Source organism: Nicotiana tabacum, chromosome 9 (assembly GCF_000715075.1).
Source record: "Nicotiana tabacum cultivar K326 chromosome 9, ASM71507v2, whole genome shotgun sequence".
Classification (NCBI taxonomy): domain Eukaryota; kingdom Viridiplantae; phylum Streptophyta; class Magnoliopsida; order Solanales; family Solanaceae; genus Nicotiana; species Nicotiana tabacum.
Genome location: NC_134088.1, coordinates 22,414,528 through 22,434,609, shown reverse-complemented (window position 1 = coordinate 22,434,609; position 20,082 = coordinate 22,414,528). Strand labels below are relative to the sequence as shown.

General features: G+C 35.8%; 1 protein-coding gene across 2 annotated transcripts; it reads left to right on the top strand.

Moving 5' to 3' along the window:
- Positions 1 to 3,416: 3,416 nt before the first annotated feature.
- LOC107831744 (putative inactive purple acid phosphatase 27) lies at positions 3,417 to 19,780 on the top strand. Of its 2 annotated transcripts, XM_016659540.2 has the most exons (12): positions 3,422 to 3,771; positions 4,784 to 4,875; positions 10,349 to 10,424; positions 10,839 to 10,961; positions 11,682 to 11,774; positions 12,016 to 12,145; positions 12,828 to 12,909; positions 13,002 to 13,134; positions 16,024 to 16,229; positions 16,366 to 16,491; positions 18,011 to 18,320; positions 19,232 to 19,780. In XM_016659540.2, exons 1-12 carry the CDS (start codon positions 3,550 to 3,552, stop codon positions 19,535 to 19,537), a joined length of 1,899 nt encoding a protein of 632 aa, XP_016515026.1. In that variant the 5' UTR covers positions 3,422 to 3,549; the 3' UTR covers positions 19,538 to 19,780. The 2 variants fall into 2 exon arrangements, with proteins under 2 accessions (XP_016515027.1, XP_016515026.1); XM_016659541.2 differs by lacking the exon at positions 4,784 to 4,875 and having other exon boundaries at positions 3,417 to 3,771.
- Positions 19,781 to 20,082: the final 302 nt, after the last annotated feature.

Genomic DNA, 20,082 nt, shown 5'->3' with positions numbered 1-20,082 from the left:
TGGAGGTCCCTAACTCAAGTTATGGTCATTTAATGGAAACTACTAATTTAAAGGCTAAAGATTTTCAAAGTTTGACCTCGAATTTGACTTTTGATATCGGGGTCAGAATCCGATTCTGAAAATTGAAATAACTCTGTTATGTCAATTATGACTTGTGTGCCAAATTTGAAGTCATTCCGGATTCATTTAACATGTTTCGGCACAAGTTTTGTAAATTGAAAAGTTTGAAACTCAAATGTTCGAATCGAGGTGTGAATTGTAATTTCGATGTTGTTTTATGTGATTTGAGACCTCGAGTAAGTCCTTGTTATGTTACGGGACCGGTTGTTATAATTGGACGAGGTCCCGAGTGGCTCGGGTAAGTTTCGGACATGTTTTAGATCATTTTTGCAAAAATTGCCAGTTCTGGTTCTGGTGCATCGCACTTGCGAAGCTTGGAGCACAGGTGCGAACCCGCTTCTTCGTGGAATTCGTCGCTTCTGCGACTTGAGCACCGGAATTAAACTCCGCTTCTGCAGAGTATTGTTGCGCAAATGCGCATTCGCTTCTGCGAAGGGAGGACCGCTTCTGCGGTCATTTCGTCGCTTCTGCAATGTCGCATGTGCGACACTCCTTGCGCAAGTGCGGCCACTCGCCTGGCATCTTGGCTTCGCAAATGCGGCCCTTGTCTCGCAAATGCGAGGCCGCAGATGCGACATGTTTTGCTCGCAGATGCGAGACTGGGCAGAACCTTAAGTGGTCGAAAATGGCCATTTTTCTTCATTTCATTTGGGTTTTAAAACCTCGGTTTTTGGGAGATTTGAAGGAGTTTTTCACGACTTTGAATTGGGTAAGTGTTCTATAACCAAAAGTGATTATATCTCATAAATCCATGTCCATATTCATCCTTTATTTCGGATTTAGATGGAAGAAATTGGAATTTTTGTAAAACTTTCAAAAAACGAAAATTTAAGATTTGAAGGTTCATTTGACATCGGAATTTGATAATTTTTGTATGGTTGGACTCGTTTCGGAATGGGTGTTCGGATTTCGTAAGTTTTTTCGAGATTCGAGACGTGGGCCCCATTGATGAATTTTTAGATGAATTTCGGATTTTAATCCGAAAAATTAGTAAATTCATATGAAATTAATTCCTACGATTTGTATTGAGTATATTGAATTGTTTATAACTAGATTTGAGGATTTTGGACACGAATTCGCGAGGCAAAGGTTTATTGAATTCTTGAATTTGGTTGCAAGCGAGGTAAGTGTTGTGGTTAACCTTGACTTGAGAGAGTAAGACTTATTTGTCTATTTGCTACGTGATTTAATGTGCAGGTACAACGTATATGTGAGGTGACGAGTACTTATGTGTTGTGGTTGAGTCAAAGCATGCGGGTAGAATTTTTTTATCAAGAATAATTGCCTATTTAATTAAGATATTCCTGCTTGAATTTATTATTGATTATTTGATCATTATTCATGAAATTATTATTCATTTAATTATTATTGAATATTTTGGAAGGTGAAATCAGTTTTCTGGTACTAAATTGATTGATGAGTGTATATCCCCGCATTTAAATACTCTTCCGAATTTATATTATTATTTTCATGGTAAGGAAGAGTATAAAAGTACGAAAGGTGATGTCGTGCCATTTTTATTATTTATACTATCATTGTCATAGTGAAAAAGAGTGTAAAAGCACGAAGGGTGTTGCTGTGCCATTTGTGAGTGTAAAAGCACGAAGGGTGATGCCGTGTCATTTTCAGAGAGTGTAAAAGCACGAAGGGTGATGCCGCTCCAAAAGAGAGTTAAAGCACGAAGGGTGATGCCGTGCCAATTATTATTATTTATTTATCAGTTTATGGGAGGAATGAGAGTAAAAGCACGAAGGGTGGTGTTGTGCCATTTTCATATTATCAGTTGCTCATTTTATTGTTGATGAATTAATTGGTTGTTACGTGACACTCCTCCTGCTGAAATTTCTATATCATTCCCCTTCACATGTTCCCTCACAAATTTATAAATTGTTATTTATTGTGTTATTGTTGCTTCGTATTTGTATATACTTGTACATGTTATTTATGTACGTGTCTTTTCATAGCCTCGTCACTACTTCGCCGACGTTAAGATCGACACTTACGGAGTACATGGGGTCGGTTGTACTCATACTACACTCTGCACTTCTTGTGCAGATTTTGGAGTTGGTCCCAACGGCGTATCATAGACGTGCTCGGATTCAGCTACTCATAGGAGACTTGAGGTATAACTGCACAACGTTCGCAGTTCTGAAGTCCCCTTCTATCTTATCTTAGCTGTGTATTATCTTTCAAACAGCTTGAATTTTATTCAGACCTTTATTTGTATTATTCTAGTAGCTCGTGCACTTGTGACACCAGATTCGGGGATGTATTGTGATGATTCGGTAGTTATGGTCTTCCGCACTTTATTTACTTCTGTTTAATTTAATTTGCTTTAAAATGGTTAAGATTATTTTAACGTTGGCTTGCCTAGCAAGTGAAATGTTAGGCGTCATCACGGTCATGAAGGTGGGAATTTCGGGTCGTGACAGTTTAAGAAAAGTGCTCGTCCTCAACCTTGATCTTTGTTGACTTCTCGACCTAGCCCTTCACCTCTTGTTAGATCACTTCAACCTTGAATATGCCTTTTGTTGAAGTCGTACTGATGACATGTGGCAGCCCTCGAAGGCCCACTTAATGCTGATACGGTCTAAATATAACTAAGATAATTTTTGGCCCACACAGTAATCTGAGTGTATAAATTAAACCCTTCTTATACATATGTAGTAAATAAGATAGTGTAAATATAGAGATATATAAGTTAATCTCTTATTATTTATGTTTATAAGGTGGATGAGAGGTAGGTCCGTAGGATGTGCTCGCTTTGAAGAAAATATTGACATTTTAGGATTGGATTTGATTCTCTGTTGAAAAGGTATTTTTCACTTTTATTCATGCTTAGGTATTTGGGGCCGTCACTTGCAGCTTAGCATGTGACCTCGTGTCTGGTTAGGTGTTTAAATCGGGGCCTTATGTTTTGTGCATTGATATTTATATTATAGGGTTGACTTTATTTATAACAACATGTATTTTTGTATATAATAACTTAAAACATAGAGTATAATATATTACAGCTGATTAAATTAAACTGATGGTTGTAATTTTTTTTTACATAATTAATTTATATAACTTAAATCTGTTTAAATATTGATTAAATATTGATGTGATCTAATATTCCCGCTCCCTTTCTTAAGTTTAAGTTAAATACGCTGACAACATAAATAATTATTAAACTATCTTTCTACATTTTTTTTCTTATAATATATCTATCTATAGTGATATAAGTATCACTAATCTTGCTATCTTTCTACATGATCTGAGTATACATATATATTAAACCCTTCTTATAGATATGTAGTAGATAAGATAGTGTAAATATAGAGATATATAAGCTAATCTCTTATTATTTATGTATAAGATCCAAATATTTCACACACTAAATCCAGACTCGCCTTCTCTAACAAAAGAAAGAGGAGGGAGAGAAAAATAATGAGGAACCAATTATACTTGTTATTTTGTGTTTTAGGTGTTGTGTTGACTTTGATAAATAGTGCTGTTTCTGTTCAAGAATATATTCGTTTGGGACAACATGAACATAATCACATCCAAGGGGAACAGCCATTATCAAGAATTCAAATCCACAAAACTGTTGTTGCTCTTCGTCAATCTGCCTCCATTAGAGTTGATGGACCTACTCTTCTTGGCTCTAAGGTAACATTTATACACTGATATTCTGCATCTCAACATCTTCTTGTTTTCTTCTTTTCTACTTTTCTGTCCAGTCAGAGACGGATTTAGGACGATTCTATGTATTCAATTGAACAAGTTATTTCTGCCTTGAAATATTTATACCAAAAGAAATAAAATGTATATATAATAAGATGGAGAAACTATTCCAGATGTGAGAAAAAAAATCCAATTTTAATTTTTAGTCTTATTCAACAAGGAACGGAAGTATTAGAGCAATTATAAAGTTATTTTTGTGTGACTTATAGATCACATGTTCGAGACGTGAAACCAGCCACTAATACTAGCAATTAGAATTAGGGTAAATACTGCGTGAATATGATGCTTTGTACATTTCATTGTCAACGAGCAACTAGGAATTTTTTAATGGTGTTTGACTTCCATTTTGATTGGGTGTAGAGCTAAATCTGCCTTTTGTTTCTTAAAAGTTAATACCTTCCAAGTTTTCGAAGGATTTACACAGTGTTAGTTTATGCTGAGAATTATAAATCTGTATTTCATTATTATAATTGTAAATTTTTTTTTTTCTAAGTAAGATAAGCTTTTCAAACTGCATAAAAATTTCTTTCAATAATGGCACTAGATATTCGGCAAAAAATATTGGACAAGATGTCACTGCTATATAACCGTGTGTGTGTGACTCTCGACTCTTGATAATGTTCTTACCCATATATACACAAATATTAGTAATATCTTTTAAAAGCAAAATTACTTTACGCTATAATTGTTTTTAAAAAGGGGAACAAAAGAGAGAAGGGAAGGGAAAAAATAAAAGGTGGAGAATGGAGAAAGGAATGAAATAAAATCATTATTTCCCTTTGTTTCTTCAAGGAAAAATAAATAAATTTCGTTGATTTATGCTCTTTTCCTCTAACTTGTACCAACCAAATATATTCTATAGGTTTGTCTCTTTCTCTGCCTCTTATTTTTCCTTTTTTGTCATTGGAATTATAATTTGTAAATTTTGGTATGATAGGGTGAAGATGTTGAATGGGTCATAGTAAACCTTCAGAATGAAGAGCCTACAAATGATGATTGGGTTGGAGTATTTTCTCCTGCAAAGTTCAAGTAAATGTCTTAAGCCCTTTAGAAACTCCAATACTTTTAAAACTTATAGATAATTTCATAAAATCCATATAATTCATACTTAAATATATTTAATTTTGTTTGAGTGTAAGTTTAGCGACGTAACCTAGGAAGCGAACATGGACGTGAGGCTTGATGCATAGGGTTATTTTCAAGAGATAGTTTAAATACCTTGGGTCAGTAATAAAGGGAAATTGGGAGATTGATGAGGATATCACACATAGTATTAGAGCAGGGTAAATAAAATGGAGGCTGACTTTCGGTGTCTTTTATAATAAGAATGTGCCACTTAAAAGTAAGTTTTACAAAGTGGTGGTTAGACCGACTATATTGTATCGGGCGAAATATTGGTCGGTCAAGAACTCTCATGTTCAGAAGATGAAAGTAACTAAAATGAGAATGTTGAGATGGATATGCGAGCAGATCAGGTTAGATAAGATTAGGAATTAAGTTATTCGAGAAAAGGTGAGAGTGACTCCCGTGGAGGATAAGATGCGGGTGGCGAGACTAAGATGGTTCGGGACATGTGAAGAGGAGAAGTACAGATGACCCGATTCGGAGGAGGTGTGAGGGGTTGGCCTAGGTGGGTATGAGTAAAGGTAGAGGTAGGCCAAATAAGTATTGGGGGAGGTGATTAGGCAGGACATAACGCAGCTGGAACTTACCAAGGACGTGACCTTTGATAAAAGGGTGTAGATGTCGAGAATTAAGGTAGAAGGTTAGAAGGCATTTGAACGTTTTTCTTTTTCTTTTTGAGATCGGCACGATTAGTGTTAGCATAGTATCTCTCTACTCTTGGATTGCTGGTACTAAGTACTGTTTGACCGCATTCTTTCGCTTCAATTTTCTTAATATCCTATTGTTGTTGTTACCACATGTTGCCACTTTAGCCGAGGGTTCGGAAACAAACTCTCTGCACTCCTAAGTTCGGGGTAAGATATGCATACATACTATCGAAATTTAGTGAGTTTATTATTATTGTTATTATTTTATATATTTAATTTTCTTTAATTATACATAGAGCTAGGAAATGAGAGGAACGCTTTTTTAGAAGTACTTTTGAAAAAAATATAATTTTTAAAAGTATGATCAAATAATAATTACTGCTCATAAATACAATTCAAATTAATTAATCAAGCTTAAATTATAAGTTAAAAAAACACTTTTTATAAAATCACTTTTGAACAAAAAAAAAAAAAACGGTTCTCGAAGCTTGGCCAAACAACCTAGACAAACACACTCCAAAATCCGAAAATATGTCGTCGGAGTTGCTCGGGTCGGCGGCGTTAATGGAATTGGGTGATACTATTTGGAGTGAACTCCGCGATTGGTTATTTTGTTGATGCTGGCCGTCCAGTGATGTCGTTTAATGGTGGTGGTCCTTCAAGGAAATCAAAAGCCCAGTTTCTCAAAGGTTCATTTCTCCATTTTCTATATTTAATTTCTGAATATTACGTTTTGCGGCATGGAATTGAGCGAAGAAAAGGTGTAATGCTCTAAGTCTCTACTTCGCGATTCAGTATATGTGCTTTTATGTCCTTTTTAATTGTTAAAAGTAGTATATTGAAGATTAGCTGCAACAAAATGCTGTAAAAAATGTAGATGATAGCTTGCTCTGGCATCCCATTTCCAGGATAGAGAATAGGTCTTGGCATTAAGGATGGGGAGTTATGCAGTTGCAGTAGAAGTGAGCATAGACTGTCTATTAGTCCAAAATATAAATATCAATTTTACGGTGGGAAAAGTGAAAGAAAACAATGCCAATAAAATTTATCTGATAACTATTTAACAGAAGAGAACTTTAATAAACAAACAAATTATAAATTTTACTAAAGGAAAAATAAAGCTTGTACCTCATAAGATTTATATTTACTCGGGATTATACAAATAATTAAATATAAAAATCCAAGACATTTTACAACATCTTAATGAAAGAAGTAAATCAGTTTTTTATTGGTCCCTGGAAGCAAATCTGAAAGTCTAAAGCTCCTATGAAAGTTAGTTGTTTTGAATGGTTGGTGGCTAAGAAGTCCTGTTTAGCTCAGGACAACTTACAAAGAAGGGGATTCCAATTAGTTAACAGGTGCTACATATGTAAAGAGGAGACAAAAACTATCAATCATCTATTCTTACACTGCAGAGCTGCCACACAATTGTGGCAATTATTTTTGAACATTTTGGGAATTAAATGGGTGATGCCAAGCATGACTGCTGAGTTACTGTCATGCTGGAATAGAAAAGGAATGTCAAAGCAAATGAAAAAGGATTGGAATACAATACCAGCAGCTATTTGGTGGTGCATATGGAAAGAAAGGAATAGGAGATGCTTTGAAGGACATGAGAATTCATTCTTGAAGATCAAATCAGACTGCATTTGTTGATATCTTTCTGGTGTAAACAGGATTGGATAGATGATAGTGAAACCCTACTAGAATTCATAGTCTCTTTTGTATAGACACAGAGGGTTTTCTTTTTCTTTTTTTTTAGTTATTTTCTGGGATGTAACCATAACACTCTCTTAGTGCTGATTTTTTGATATGTATAATACCTTACCATTTTAAAAAAAAATTAAATATAAAAATAGAGTACGTTGGTCAAAAGAACTGTTCTTGCTCCCTCCGAAGAAAATATTAGGTTGACTTAATAAATGTTCAGGGAAGTTTACTGTGATAAATGCCAAAATATAAATTGGAAAAGAAGATATTGCAATATTATCTTCTTTTTTGGTCTAAAATATTGTAGTATATCATTTCAAAGACCTGCATGGAGAAGAAAAGATACTTTAGTAAAGAGAGACTCTTACCTTACCAGATAATTATCCGTTCTTGGAACTTTAATTTGAAGCATTAGTAAAACATGTAAGCCTGTATTAAACTAAAATGCAAATAAATAATTAAAAAAAGAAAAAGAAAAAATGATAGCAAACTAAGAAGTTAATGATACTTCGCCCATTACGCAATTCATTTTGCATAGTACAGACCCTGGTTCGAAGTTCGTATTTATAGAAACAAGAGGTTCTTTCAGTTTGTTTTTGAGTTTTGCAGCTAAAACTGCCCTGCCCCATTTAAAATTTTCTTAAAATGTGTTTTGACCCGCGCTGTCCTACCCTGCCCCATTTAGGTATTCCCCTGCCATGCCGTGTTAAGGCTCTGCCTTGCCCTGCCCCATTGCCATCCCTATTTCCCTGCCTTTTCTCTGTTGTAACCACTCCCCAATTAACCAAGTCAAAGGTCTTGTTCTCCCTATTTCCTTGCCACAAGAATTCCTTTTGCATTTTGTCCAATTTGTGAGCCATTGAAGCAGGCAAAGTTCACAAATTGTTAATAACATTAGTCTTCCACCAAAAGAGAGGTATGTCCTTTTCCAACATAACTTCTTTTCACATTTTGCCAAGATATCATCCCAGATTGCAGTAGCTTAGATTTAGCTCCTAATGGAAGGCCAAAATACTGGGTCTGTCGGCATCCGAAAATTTCAGCAATCTCCTCTATGTTGGGCACCTCATTCACAGGATACAGAACACTCTTTATATGGAGGCTAGACACAAGTTCAAAGAACAAGAGAATCATTTGGAGATAAAGTATTTGTTTTCTTGAATAAAGAGTCATCCGCATAGAGAAGATGTGTCAGACGCAAGTTCCCTTAATTTCTCACACTAGGTTAAAACCCTTAATGCGGCCATGAGCCTCTGTTGTTGCCATCGTTGTACTCAAGCCCTCCATAACCAGTTTAAAACGGAAAGGGAAGACCCAATTAAACCCTTCTAGTGTTGCAAAGAAACCTTTCCGGAAACCATTTATAATAAATAATAAACTTCATTGTTGACATGCAAAAAGAGATCCACTTTATCCATTTATCGCCAAAGCCCATGGATTTCAACATATCAGTAAGGAATGTCCAATGCACATTATCTAAAGCCTTCTCTATAACCAATTTGCACATAATTCCTGCTTTCCTTTGTCTTAGTCTGGAGTCAAGGCACTTATTTGCAATGAGTGATGCTTCTACAATCTTTCTTCCACTTGCGAAAGCCAATGAAACCAACTTTGTCATTACAGTCTTGAGCCTATTTGCAAGAAGTTTGGACAGCACCTTGTAAAGCTTCCGATTTAACTAATCAGCCTGTAATCCTTCAACTCCTTAGCACCATCTTTCCATGGAATAAGAGCAATATATGATGCATTTAGACTTTGCACAAAACTACATGAGAACGTAAGCGGTTTATTGCATTGGTAAGATCCTTTTTGATAATGGCCCAACATCTTTTGTAGAATTCCATGGTAAGTCCATCTGGGCTGGGTGCTTTATCCCCATTGCATCCACATTCCTGGAAGGTCTCCATCGTGCATCATCAGCAGAGTCCTTGATAAGCCTCAGAATCTCGTTGCAGATTTGTTCCTCCTCTTCTAAGATAGTGCCATTTGCCTCCAACTTTTCAATGTGATTGTATCACTTGTGTGCATTAGCCATCTTGTGAAAAAAGTTAGTATTTTTAATCTTCGTAGTGTATCCAAATTTGGCTATTTCTTCCATTTCCAAATGAAGACCAATTTTCAAAATCATCTCATCTATCTTAGGTCTCTGTTCTCGGCATTTGTGTCTAGGGTTTGCATTGTCCTTAGAATCTCCGATCTCTTTTTCTCAAACCCTCCAAAGGTGTTCAAATTCCAATCTTTCAACTTAACCTTGAGGTGCTGAAGTTTGTCTCGAAGATATAACCCGAGCTGCCTTGGATGAGTATAGATCCCACCAGGCCTTAGAAACTGCTTTGAATTGAAAGGGACCAAACAGAAACATGAGAGATACCCGAAGAAGATCCTTATCTTTCTCTTCCCTTTTTTGGAAGAAAGGTGGGATTCGAACAAAATCAATTTATCTGGATCTAAAGTGTCAATTCTAACGAATTCTGAACTGAAAAAAGAAGAAGACAAGAATTCTTGATTTTGAAATGTTTTGCCATCTGAGATGAATCTATTATCTTGACTTATCCACCATATATAACAATGAACTTTGTCCACCACCATTTAAATGGGATAGAGCTTAGCTTAACTTGCAGTTCATGATACAATGGAGTATTTTTTTTCCATATAATGGAGCATCTTTGACAAGATGAAATGGAGAATTTGTCATTGTCCTCTCCAGCTGTTGGCTCCATGCAGATTGCGGGAAGTAGCGTAGTTGGCCATAGTTGTTCCATCCTTGTCTTTTACTTCTTAGCTTAATCAATTTACTTTTTTTTGGGTTCTGCTAGCCTTTTGGGAGTTATCTATCACGCACTTTCTTTTCCATCCCATCCAAAATAATTAACAGTGTTCATATTTACTTTTCATGTAACTTAAATATCTAATCTACCGGTTAGTCATAAAGGTGTTCTACCGATTTGCTTTGGTGGGAAGGTTTACTCTAGCTCATTGTTTTTTTGGGTTAATCTAACATGTAAATGATTCAATTGCAGTGAATCCATTTGTCCCCCACAAACCATCAAAGAACAACAATCTGGAGCTCCATTTATCTGTACTGCCCCCTTAAAGGTATGTCTAACAACTTGGAGTTCCATGTTGATGGACTTCCCAAGAGTCTGGATACATTTTTATTCCCTGGTCTCAAATTAACGTAGATTCTATATTAGCCAATCTCTTACAATTTATACAACACTTATCATTTTATTACATTCCAAAATGTTTGATACTATTTTATATTTATACAATTTTCACAACACCAAAGTTTATACTTTCACATGACTTATCAACTTCACTTTTTTTTCTTTTAATAACATTAATATGTATACATCATAAATTATGTGTCCTGTCAAATATTTTATAAAATGATAAATTATGCGACAAGGGCATTCTATTAATGGATAGGTTACTTGAAATATTTTCTGTCTCAGCAACAAAAAGAAAGTTTTTATGTAGGTCTATTTGATTTTCTTTGTTCTTTTTCAGTTCAAATTTGCAAATTACAGCAATGACAAGTACACAAAGACAGGGAAAACTTCACTGAATTTCCGGATAATTAACCAGCGTGGGGATTTCTCATTTGCCTTATTCTCTGGGGGTTTGTCAAATGTAATTATATTTCCATATTCTGCAAATTATGATGAGTAATATTTTATTTACTGAAATTGATTTTGTTATTGTATGTGTTGTCATTTGAATTTCTGAATAATGTAATAGTGCTCTCTTGCTATTTGTTTCAAAACAGGAAAACGCTACTGAATGTGATGGAAATATGTTGACTTTACTTGAAGCTTTTGTATATTAACTTTAACCTTTATAAATAACCGAAAGTTGTAGTTGAGCAAGGTATTTTCCCTTATTAGTTTTCGGATTTAACTTATATCAACTGACAAATAGAATGAAGTGGTACACTATCAGTACAATTTAACCTGCTATTGAAAGTTAGTTGTCTTATTTTTCAGGTTATTAATTCCATTTTTTTAGGGGTAGTTACCTGAAATTATCTTTTAAATGACCCGATAGTGTTTAAAAATTTTCACTGTCAGGATATAGAAGTTAAACTGGGTTTTTCCTTTTAGAAAACCAAATCTTTCAATTCCGAAGTAGCTTGAACAAATCTAGAATGACTATAAATTGGACATTGCAGTGAAACTCAAACTGTATTTGTCTAAATTAATTACTTCAGCTTCTCCAAATTGGTGCAAGTACTATATTTTAAGATATTTTACTTCATGCCAATGATCATTATGGTGTCTCTTTGTCCTATGTTTTAAAAACGAATTTTTTATGAGACTTGGATATGCACTAATAGATTCATGTATGTTACAGCCCAAGTTGATAGCCATCTCAAATTACATTGCATTTGCCAATCCGAAAGCACCCCTTTATCCGCGTCTTGCTCTTGGGAAATCATGGGATATAGTAAGTTTTTCTTTTGTTATGCATCTATGATTATTTTCAGCTTGTTCTTTTTTCCTTAAGATATGCCTGCCTGTGCTTTATTAGCCTATGTTATAACGACCTCAGTACCAAGATTAAATGTAGTAGCGTGTCAAGGGGGTTGATTCATTGGTTCCTTAAATTGGAGAATTCATGCTAAATTGTTAAGCATCCTATCCAGCGGTCGTATCAAACCATGCAATTAACTTATGGCTTTCTCTAGATGACTGTTACTTGGACAAGTGGTTACAATATAGATGAGGCTGTTCCATTCGTCGAATGGGGTTGGAAGGGCCAAGCTCAACAACGCTCCCCAGCAGGGACACTGACATTTCATCGGAACAGCATGTGTGGTATGAGGACTTTTATTTAACAACTGTTTTGATCAATGATAACTATTATATGCAAACTGTCATGCGCATGCACACCATGCTCTTTCTTGGTGGGGGTGGGGATCATAGGCGGTGCATATTTTTATGTATATATGTTATACTAAGTTCAGACCCATTGTCACAAAGGAGTAGACAGTGCCGTGGTATCTTGGATCCTAGTCTGGTTGTTGAAGGTCTCCTTTTACAAAAGATGATGTCATTTTTTACATGTTAATAGATGGTCAAAGGTTTTCACAAACCTTAGCCACTCTATCGGGCACATCTGCAAAATAGACCTCCCTATATTTTCTCTCATACTTCTAGCTTATTCCTTTACCTCTGTTATGCTCTCATTGCCACAAACGAAAGTTGAACTCCTCTGTTCTTTGCTTGCACTACTATTAGAACTCAGTCTGCACCTATCTTCAAATCCTAGGCGATCAAGTTTGTTTTGACACTTTTTGACAAAAACATGTTATGGTTCTGTACGATTAATTGTTTTCATTCCTCATTCAAGGGGTCAAATGGAATCAGGGTCCTTTCACTCATATAAAGTATAGGGGCATAATAGAGAAATTTTTTGAATTGATTCAAGAGTGCTTGTCTTAGTATTATGTATTTATTTTGCATTACATACTGAATATTTTTATGAATGCGTTTGTAGGACCACCTGCTAGAACTGTGGGATGGCGTGATCCTGGATTCATACATACTAGTTTCCTGAAGGATTTGTGGCCAAATGTGGTGTAAGTTATTCTAGTGGTTCATTTTTCTAGCAGCAAGTTACTTCATCATTGACATGTACATCCCTTTTGAGCTCTTTTTTGTGAAATTTCAGGTACACATACAAGTTGGGTCACTTGTTAACCGATGGTTCAATTGTTTGGAGCAAGAAATATTCATTTAAATCTCCTCCATTTCCAGGACAAGAGTCACTGCAACGCGTTGTGATATTTGGAGACATGGGCAAGGTAATCTAGTAATATTATTTGTTTTTCTAACACAATACATATCTTTTTTTCCTTTATCTTAGTTTCTAAAATTTGAAGAATGTGGCTTATGTCACGTTCCTAACTACCCCCTAGCCGTGACTAGCACCTTGCTAACACGACCCGCCAAGCGAACCAGGTTTCCATTTACTTAACCATTCATTCACAACGTTTTACAAGGCAAATAAATATTCCAAATAAATCCATTAATTAATTATGAAAATTAAATAGCGAATCTAAAGCGAATAACATTGTAGCCCATATCCCACACTAGACCATGGAGCATCTATATAGAGTTAGTCATGTTTATGATAGATGTGCAAAAAGAACATAAATACAACAACAACCACCCACCCACAAGTGGGGTTTGGGGAGGGTAGGATGTACGTAGCCTTAGCCCTATCCTGGAAGAGCAGAGAGACTGTTTCCGATAGACCCAAGAAAAACACAAATATATAAAAACAATTATTTAGAACGGTAGCCTCCATGGACAAAGTGGCGGCTCACCTCAGCAACAAGATCAACTCTAGCAAACTCGTGAGCACTAGCTTCATAACCAGCAATAATATTTGCATGAACATGCAGATAAGGAGTGAGTTATATGCAAATATAACCCAGTAAGATCCGCGACTGTGAATACCCTGGAACAAGTATTAGAAAATACAAACACAACAACATCAAGCATGATATAATAAGCACAACAATTATATCACAACACAATATATATACCAACAGAGTTAATGAGAATTAACCAACAAGAGTACACCGCATATCAACACAATCCACACAAAGGACTTGTCATAAACAGCAGTGAAGTAAATTAACTAAACATCCTGACGAGTCCACATCAGCATACACAACGCCCCAAAAGCGTACTGCATCAGCATATATAGTCCCCTAACATATTACGACAGCGTATGCATGCCCCTAATATATATATCACGGCAACAAAGGAATGATATCAAACGCCCCAACGCCCTGGACACAACCATGCCACACTACAAAATATTTTATCATAAGAATTTGAGTACACTTGAAAAAATAAAGTATACGCAGCTGGCCACCGATTCTGCCAATCACACGCTTGTTCGAATGCATGGACCAGGTGGACAAAATATATTTCAAAACGGGCTTTGAAAAGCAAACATCAAAGCTTAAAGTCTTAGTTACTTCAAATTCTCAATTTTAGCACGCTTTCCAATGAACCAGAATTATTCTACGAGGTCCACAAAAATGGGTTTAAAATGGTCTAAACCCCTTAGGTGAACATCCAGTTAATTTTTAGCACAAGTTAAACTCATGGTCAAAGGTTGACCTAAAAAATCGACTCTGGTCAACGGGTAAGAATTCCCTGCCCATGGCTGCGAGAGGATTCCAAAATGCTAATCAAAATCAAATTTTAGTAACAATTCCTCTCTTTAATTTGTGTTCTACCCGTTAATTGATAGGTATAATCTGTTGTAAACCTTACTACAGTGTTTAACAATGTCCCATAACAGATTTGGAGTATAAAGATTACCTCTTCCGTGGCTTTAATCCAAGAGCTCAAAGCTTGAAATTCTTGAGACTTTCTCAAGGAGAATCTGTCATGATTCAAGGTTTACAGCGTTATCATCTCTTCCTAATTCAATGGAATTGACTCGAAAATGTCATGGAATACTTACCTTGGTGGTCTTAGGGCTTGGGGTTGTCCTTAGCTCTCAAAAACACTCCTAAAATTGTGCCAAAACAATAAAATTTCTTTCTTCCGAAACCCCTTGAGTTTATATAGCTATAGGACCTTAGAATAACCCGAGCGCCACACTAAAAAACGCACCTGGATCCTTGTGCGGTTGCAGGTGTGTCGCTGTGCTCAGACTTGACAGCCTTCAGTAAAATGCTCATAAGGTTTTGCAGGAATATCAGAATGACGAATGGTTTGAAGTTCTGGAAGCTAGACATCAATGGCTTTAATTTGATATATTGTACCGCGCACAACTCATTCTACATTTGGGAGATATTATTGTTTGAAGATAGGATATCTGCGACTACGGTCGTCTTCTTTCCGTAAACGGTTCCAATCTTGCTCCCATGATACCAAAACACCCGAGTCCCCTCGAGTCCCAACCAAACCATTCCAGAAAGTCTGAAAACTCAATTTCAACTTATATAAAGTGTAAAAACACTCGATGGGACGCATTTACTAAAACTGAAAGGTCGGGTTATTACATTTTCCCATATAAGAAACAGCAAACATGATGCATAAAAATTCGTCACTATGAGTTTCAGTAATGGAAAAGAAAAAAAAGTATATAGCCGTACCATGTTTGATTTTATGGGAAGGTGAGACATGTAGATAAATCATACAATTAAAATTAAATTTATCATCCAAAATTTACCTCACTTGTGGGATTATACTGGTTTGTTGTTGTTTATCCAAAATTTGAGAAGTTTGGCTACTGTGAGAAATTAATTGGTCTTATCAAACAAAAGAGGTAAGAAAGATTTAGGTCGTTGAACGCAAAAATGAAGAGGAACAAACTAAGGTGCAAAATTGATATTCGATACAACTGTAGCAGCACGAGTAAACTTAAAAAGTGAGGACAGAAGATACGTGCAAGTTATCATTTGGACGTGCATGAGCTCTAGCTAAGATAGCACCTTGGAGTGAATGGACCATCGTAACTGAAAAACTCTCATTTTCTTAGACAGGATTCATCCACTAGCATCTAAATTTATATTTCAATTCTTGCATTAGCATAATAGCATCTAAGTCTATTTGCCAAGCTTCCTTGTTCTTACCTTATGATAATTCAACTTAGTGTAAACCTTTAAAATGCTTTGTCTCCACTGAATTCATAACATTTCGTTTAATTCTTTTTGTTGTTTCAGCAAGAGTGCGATGGTTCAAACGAATATGCTAATTATCAGCCTGGCTCACTTATGACAACTGACACCCTTATTAATGACCTTGATAACATTGACATAGTTTTCCTTATTGGAGATCTCCCCTATGCGAATGGCTATCTTTCACAGTGGGACCAATTTACAGCTCAGGTGGAACCAATAACATCGAAAGTGCCCTTCATGATTGCCAGGTCTGTTCATCATCAAGAATGCAATCATGTTTTTGATATTGTATTTCACATATTTCATGTTTTTCGTTTTCGTGCCTCTTTTGGAAGATATAGTTATTGTTCTTCTAACTGTCTGCAAAGAGAATTTGTTTTGCAGTGGTAATCATGAAAGAACTTGGGAGAACAGTGGATCAATATACAATGGTCGTGACTCAGGTGGAGAATGTGGTGTACCAGCTGAAACATTATACTATGTTCCAGCAGAAAATAGAGCTAAGTTCTGGTATGTGATTCATGTACTTCAATGCAGCAAAGTATGACAACATAAGATCTTCTGAAAACACACATTGCAAGTGATGATAATATGTGTAATGATTATAAGAGCATTGGGTAAGGGGAAAAAAGCAACTTTAAAAATCAACAGATAGATACTACTACCTTCATCCCAATTTATTTGACACTCTTTCCTTTTTAGTCGGTCCCAAAAAGAATGACACCTTTCTATATTTTGTAACAAGTCAACTTTAAATTTTCTTTTTTATCCTTAATTAGATGATTTTTAGTTATACAAATTTCTATGGTTTTTTTAGACACAAGTTTCAATAATCTTCTATTATTTCTTAAACTCCGTGTCCAGTCAAACACCTTCATATAAATTGGGACGGCAGGAGTAATACAGTTTTGAACTTCATGTTTATCATATGTATAAGGGGACCCTTGGGAGAACTTCTTGGGTGCATAATGCGAGATAACCAGATGTCAATGTTGTTAAAATTTCGCTTGAGGTACACTTAAGTCCTGAAGTTAAGTAAAATGCAGGCTAAGCACTTCGCCATACTTAAATGATGCTTCAGTAGTCATTGCGATAAAGGATACACCCCATCCCCATGGGTTCTGTCTTGAAATTGGTGGCACTCTATAGTGAATAAAGACTGGAAAATTCATGTATTAATTGTTAAAGAAACATTTTAAATGAATATTGTGATTAATAATTGAACATAGAAATTTAAACTCACATCTTTTGCATGTGGATTGGAAATTAATATGGTTTTTGAACTTGATTGACATGATTCACTTAATTGTAGTTCTTTGAGAATTTCTCTGTATTCATTTTCTTGATTTGCTCCTTTGTGCACTTTAATTACACTTGTCCTTAAAGCTCCGATAGATCTTGGCACTTGTCTTTGCTTGTCATCTTTGACAGCAACCGCAAGAGGTCCATAAGATACCATTGTATAGTTGAGAAACATCATTATCTTCTCCATTTGTTAGAGACTTTGTTTCTAAATTAAATCTGACATGCCATCATCGAAAGGCAGTGTAGAATCTTCATGGAGGTTCTTTTTTAGGCTTCAAAATCACCTAAAGTTTGTAACGGCAGATCGTATCAACAGGCACCAGAACACCATACCATATGGACTGCCCTCACCAGCATTATTACTACTTTAACTTTGAATATTAAATCTGTAGAGGGTTATCTTGCCGAATTGATCTTTTTAGTTTACAAGTTAAAATCCTACTATATTTCTGCGCTCGTCCTTGGGAAGTATGCTGCCTTCATTTGAACTTGTGTGTCATGCTACTTTTCAGTGTTTCTGTCACACTACAATAACTAGCATGCCTCAGCAAGTTGAGATCGGCTATATGAATCCTCACTATCCATGTCACTCCGTTTAAGCTCATCTCATTCCAATATTATAGTGTTCGTGTGTTTCTGTCACAGTGCTTCCTCCCCCCCTCTTTGTGAACTGCTGTTTAACTTAATGAACATGTCGTTTTTAACATGGTGATCTTTTTGACAGGTATGCAGCAGATTATGGCATGTTTCACTTCTGTGTAGCAGACACTGAGCATGACTGGAGAGAGGGATCTGAACAATATAAGTTCATTGAGAAATGCTTTGCATCAGCCAATAGACATAAACAGCCTTGGTTGATTTTTGCTGCTCATCGTGTTCTTGGTTACTCTTCTAATGATTGGTATGCTAAGGAAGGCTCATTTGAAGAGCCCATGGGAAGGGAGCACTTGCAGAAACTCTGGCAAAAATATAAGGTTGATATGGCATTTTATGGGCACGTCCATAACTATGAAAGAGTTTGCCAAATTTACCAGGTATGCTCTATATTTCTAAACATATGTAATTTCACCCTTCTCCACAATTTCTTACTCTACTTGATTTTACACATTTTTGTTATTGCTAACTTAATTCAAGTAGTCACTGAAATTCACTACTCATTTTGGTCTCTTCTGTTCACTAGATATACTAGAGTTTCATCTTTCTCTTTTCTCCTTTTGGCATTCCTCGGTGATTGTCGTTAGTGTATAGTTGATGCTAAAGTTCACGTAGTTGTAATTGTTTTCATGATTCTTAGTATTTCATGTGTAGTAAGTATGGGCATAAACCATGCCTAGATACCCTCATACCCCGAAAACCAGTTTTCCCGAAAAATTTGAAATGATACGACTTATGATACTGGGTCCAGGCAGAATGGAAATATATACCTCTGGATGACCGAAGAGATGCTAGTATAATATGGGGTCTCCCCCTCCAGCGGGATCAGAAAAGGTTGTATTAAACTTTCGATCCGTTAATAACATGGCAATTGCCCCTACCAGTACCGGAAGTGATAATAAAAGTGGTTATGCTGTCACTAGAACTTCTCTTTTATCCAAATTGCTTGTTTTAACTTGAGATATTTGAAATAATGAGTTTGTATAACCACATCTAGGTTTTGGTTGGCCTTTTGGTTGAAATCATAAACCTATTCCTACTAAACATGGGCAACCCTTCAACCTTAAGAAGTAGTAAATTCTGCAGCCATTGTGATATGGTGTTGTTATTTTACTTGGTGAAATGATATTTGAAGGAGGGGGGCTTGAATTATAGAGCAACATGTACAATGAGGATTCTTATAGCCAACCCAACTTGCTTGGGATTGCGTCGCACTTGTTGTAATGAAATGATACTGTTATTTCACTTAGATGCTTGAACAATCATTCATTTCAAATTGTTGTATGAACAGAATCAATGTGTGAACAAGGAGACATCACACTACTCGGGCGTAGTGAAAGGAACAATTCATGTTGTTGTTGGGGGAGGAGGAAGCCATTTGAATAAATTTACCGCCATTAACACTACATGGAGCGTGTTCAAAGATTATGATTGGGGGTTTGTCAAACTTACAGCATTTAACCAATCTTCCCTTCTCTTTGAGTACAAGAAGAGCAGAGATGGTAAGGTGTATGATTCTTTTACAATCTCAAGAGACTATAAGGATGTCTTAGCTTGTGTCCATGATGGCTGTGAACCAACTACTTTGGCTAATTAAACTCGTCGTGTCTACAAGTGTATGTTGGTAAAGGGGGTTTGTTAGGGATGAGAGATAATTAATACGGGATTAAATTTGAGATGCGTTTATTCCACGCTTGGTTGGGATAAAATCGCGGTATAATTCATTCCGGGATTCTGGGATTGTAGTGTTATTTTTGTCCCTATAGGAGGGTGGGATAACAAACCCGAAATAACTAATTCTGGAACAATTAATCATGAGATAACTTGTTTTCAAGCCAAACGACCAAATATTTAAATCTTGTACTTTTTTTTTTCCTTGCTGTGTCTCGTGGCTTTCGTAGCCTTCTCTTAAGTGGATGTAATCATGTAACCACCAGCATTTTCTTATAACTAGTTTTTGGACACGTGCGCCACACGTGTATCCTTAATTTTGATTTAAAAAGTTAGAAAAATAACACAAGTTCATAATTATATTATATTTTTAGAGCTTTGTTCATTTTGTGATTTTTCCTTATTTTTTTAGAAGCAAGCTTCTAAAAATCAATAGAACTATACAAGGAAGAACACAACCTAATGAATTCC

Coding starts and splice junctions, on each gene's coding strand:
- LOC107831744 (XM_016659540.2), top strand. CDS start 3,550: ATGAGGAACCAATTATACTTGTTATTTTGTGTTTTAGGTGTTGTGTTG. Junction 10,425..10,838: donor TCTGTACTGCCCCCTTAAAG/GTATGTCTAACA, acceptor GTTCTTTTTCAG/TTCAAATTTGCAAATTACAG. Junction 10,962..11,681: donor TCTCTGGGGGTTTGTCAAAT/GTAATTATATTT, acceptor TGTATGTTACAG/CCCAAGTTGATAGCCATCTC.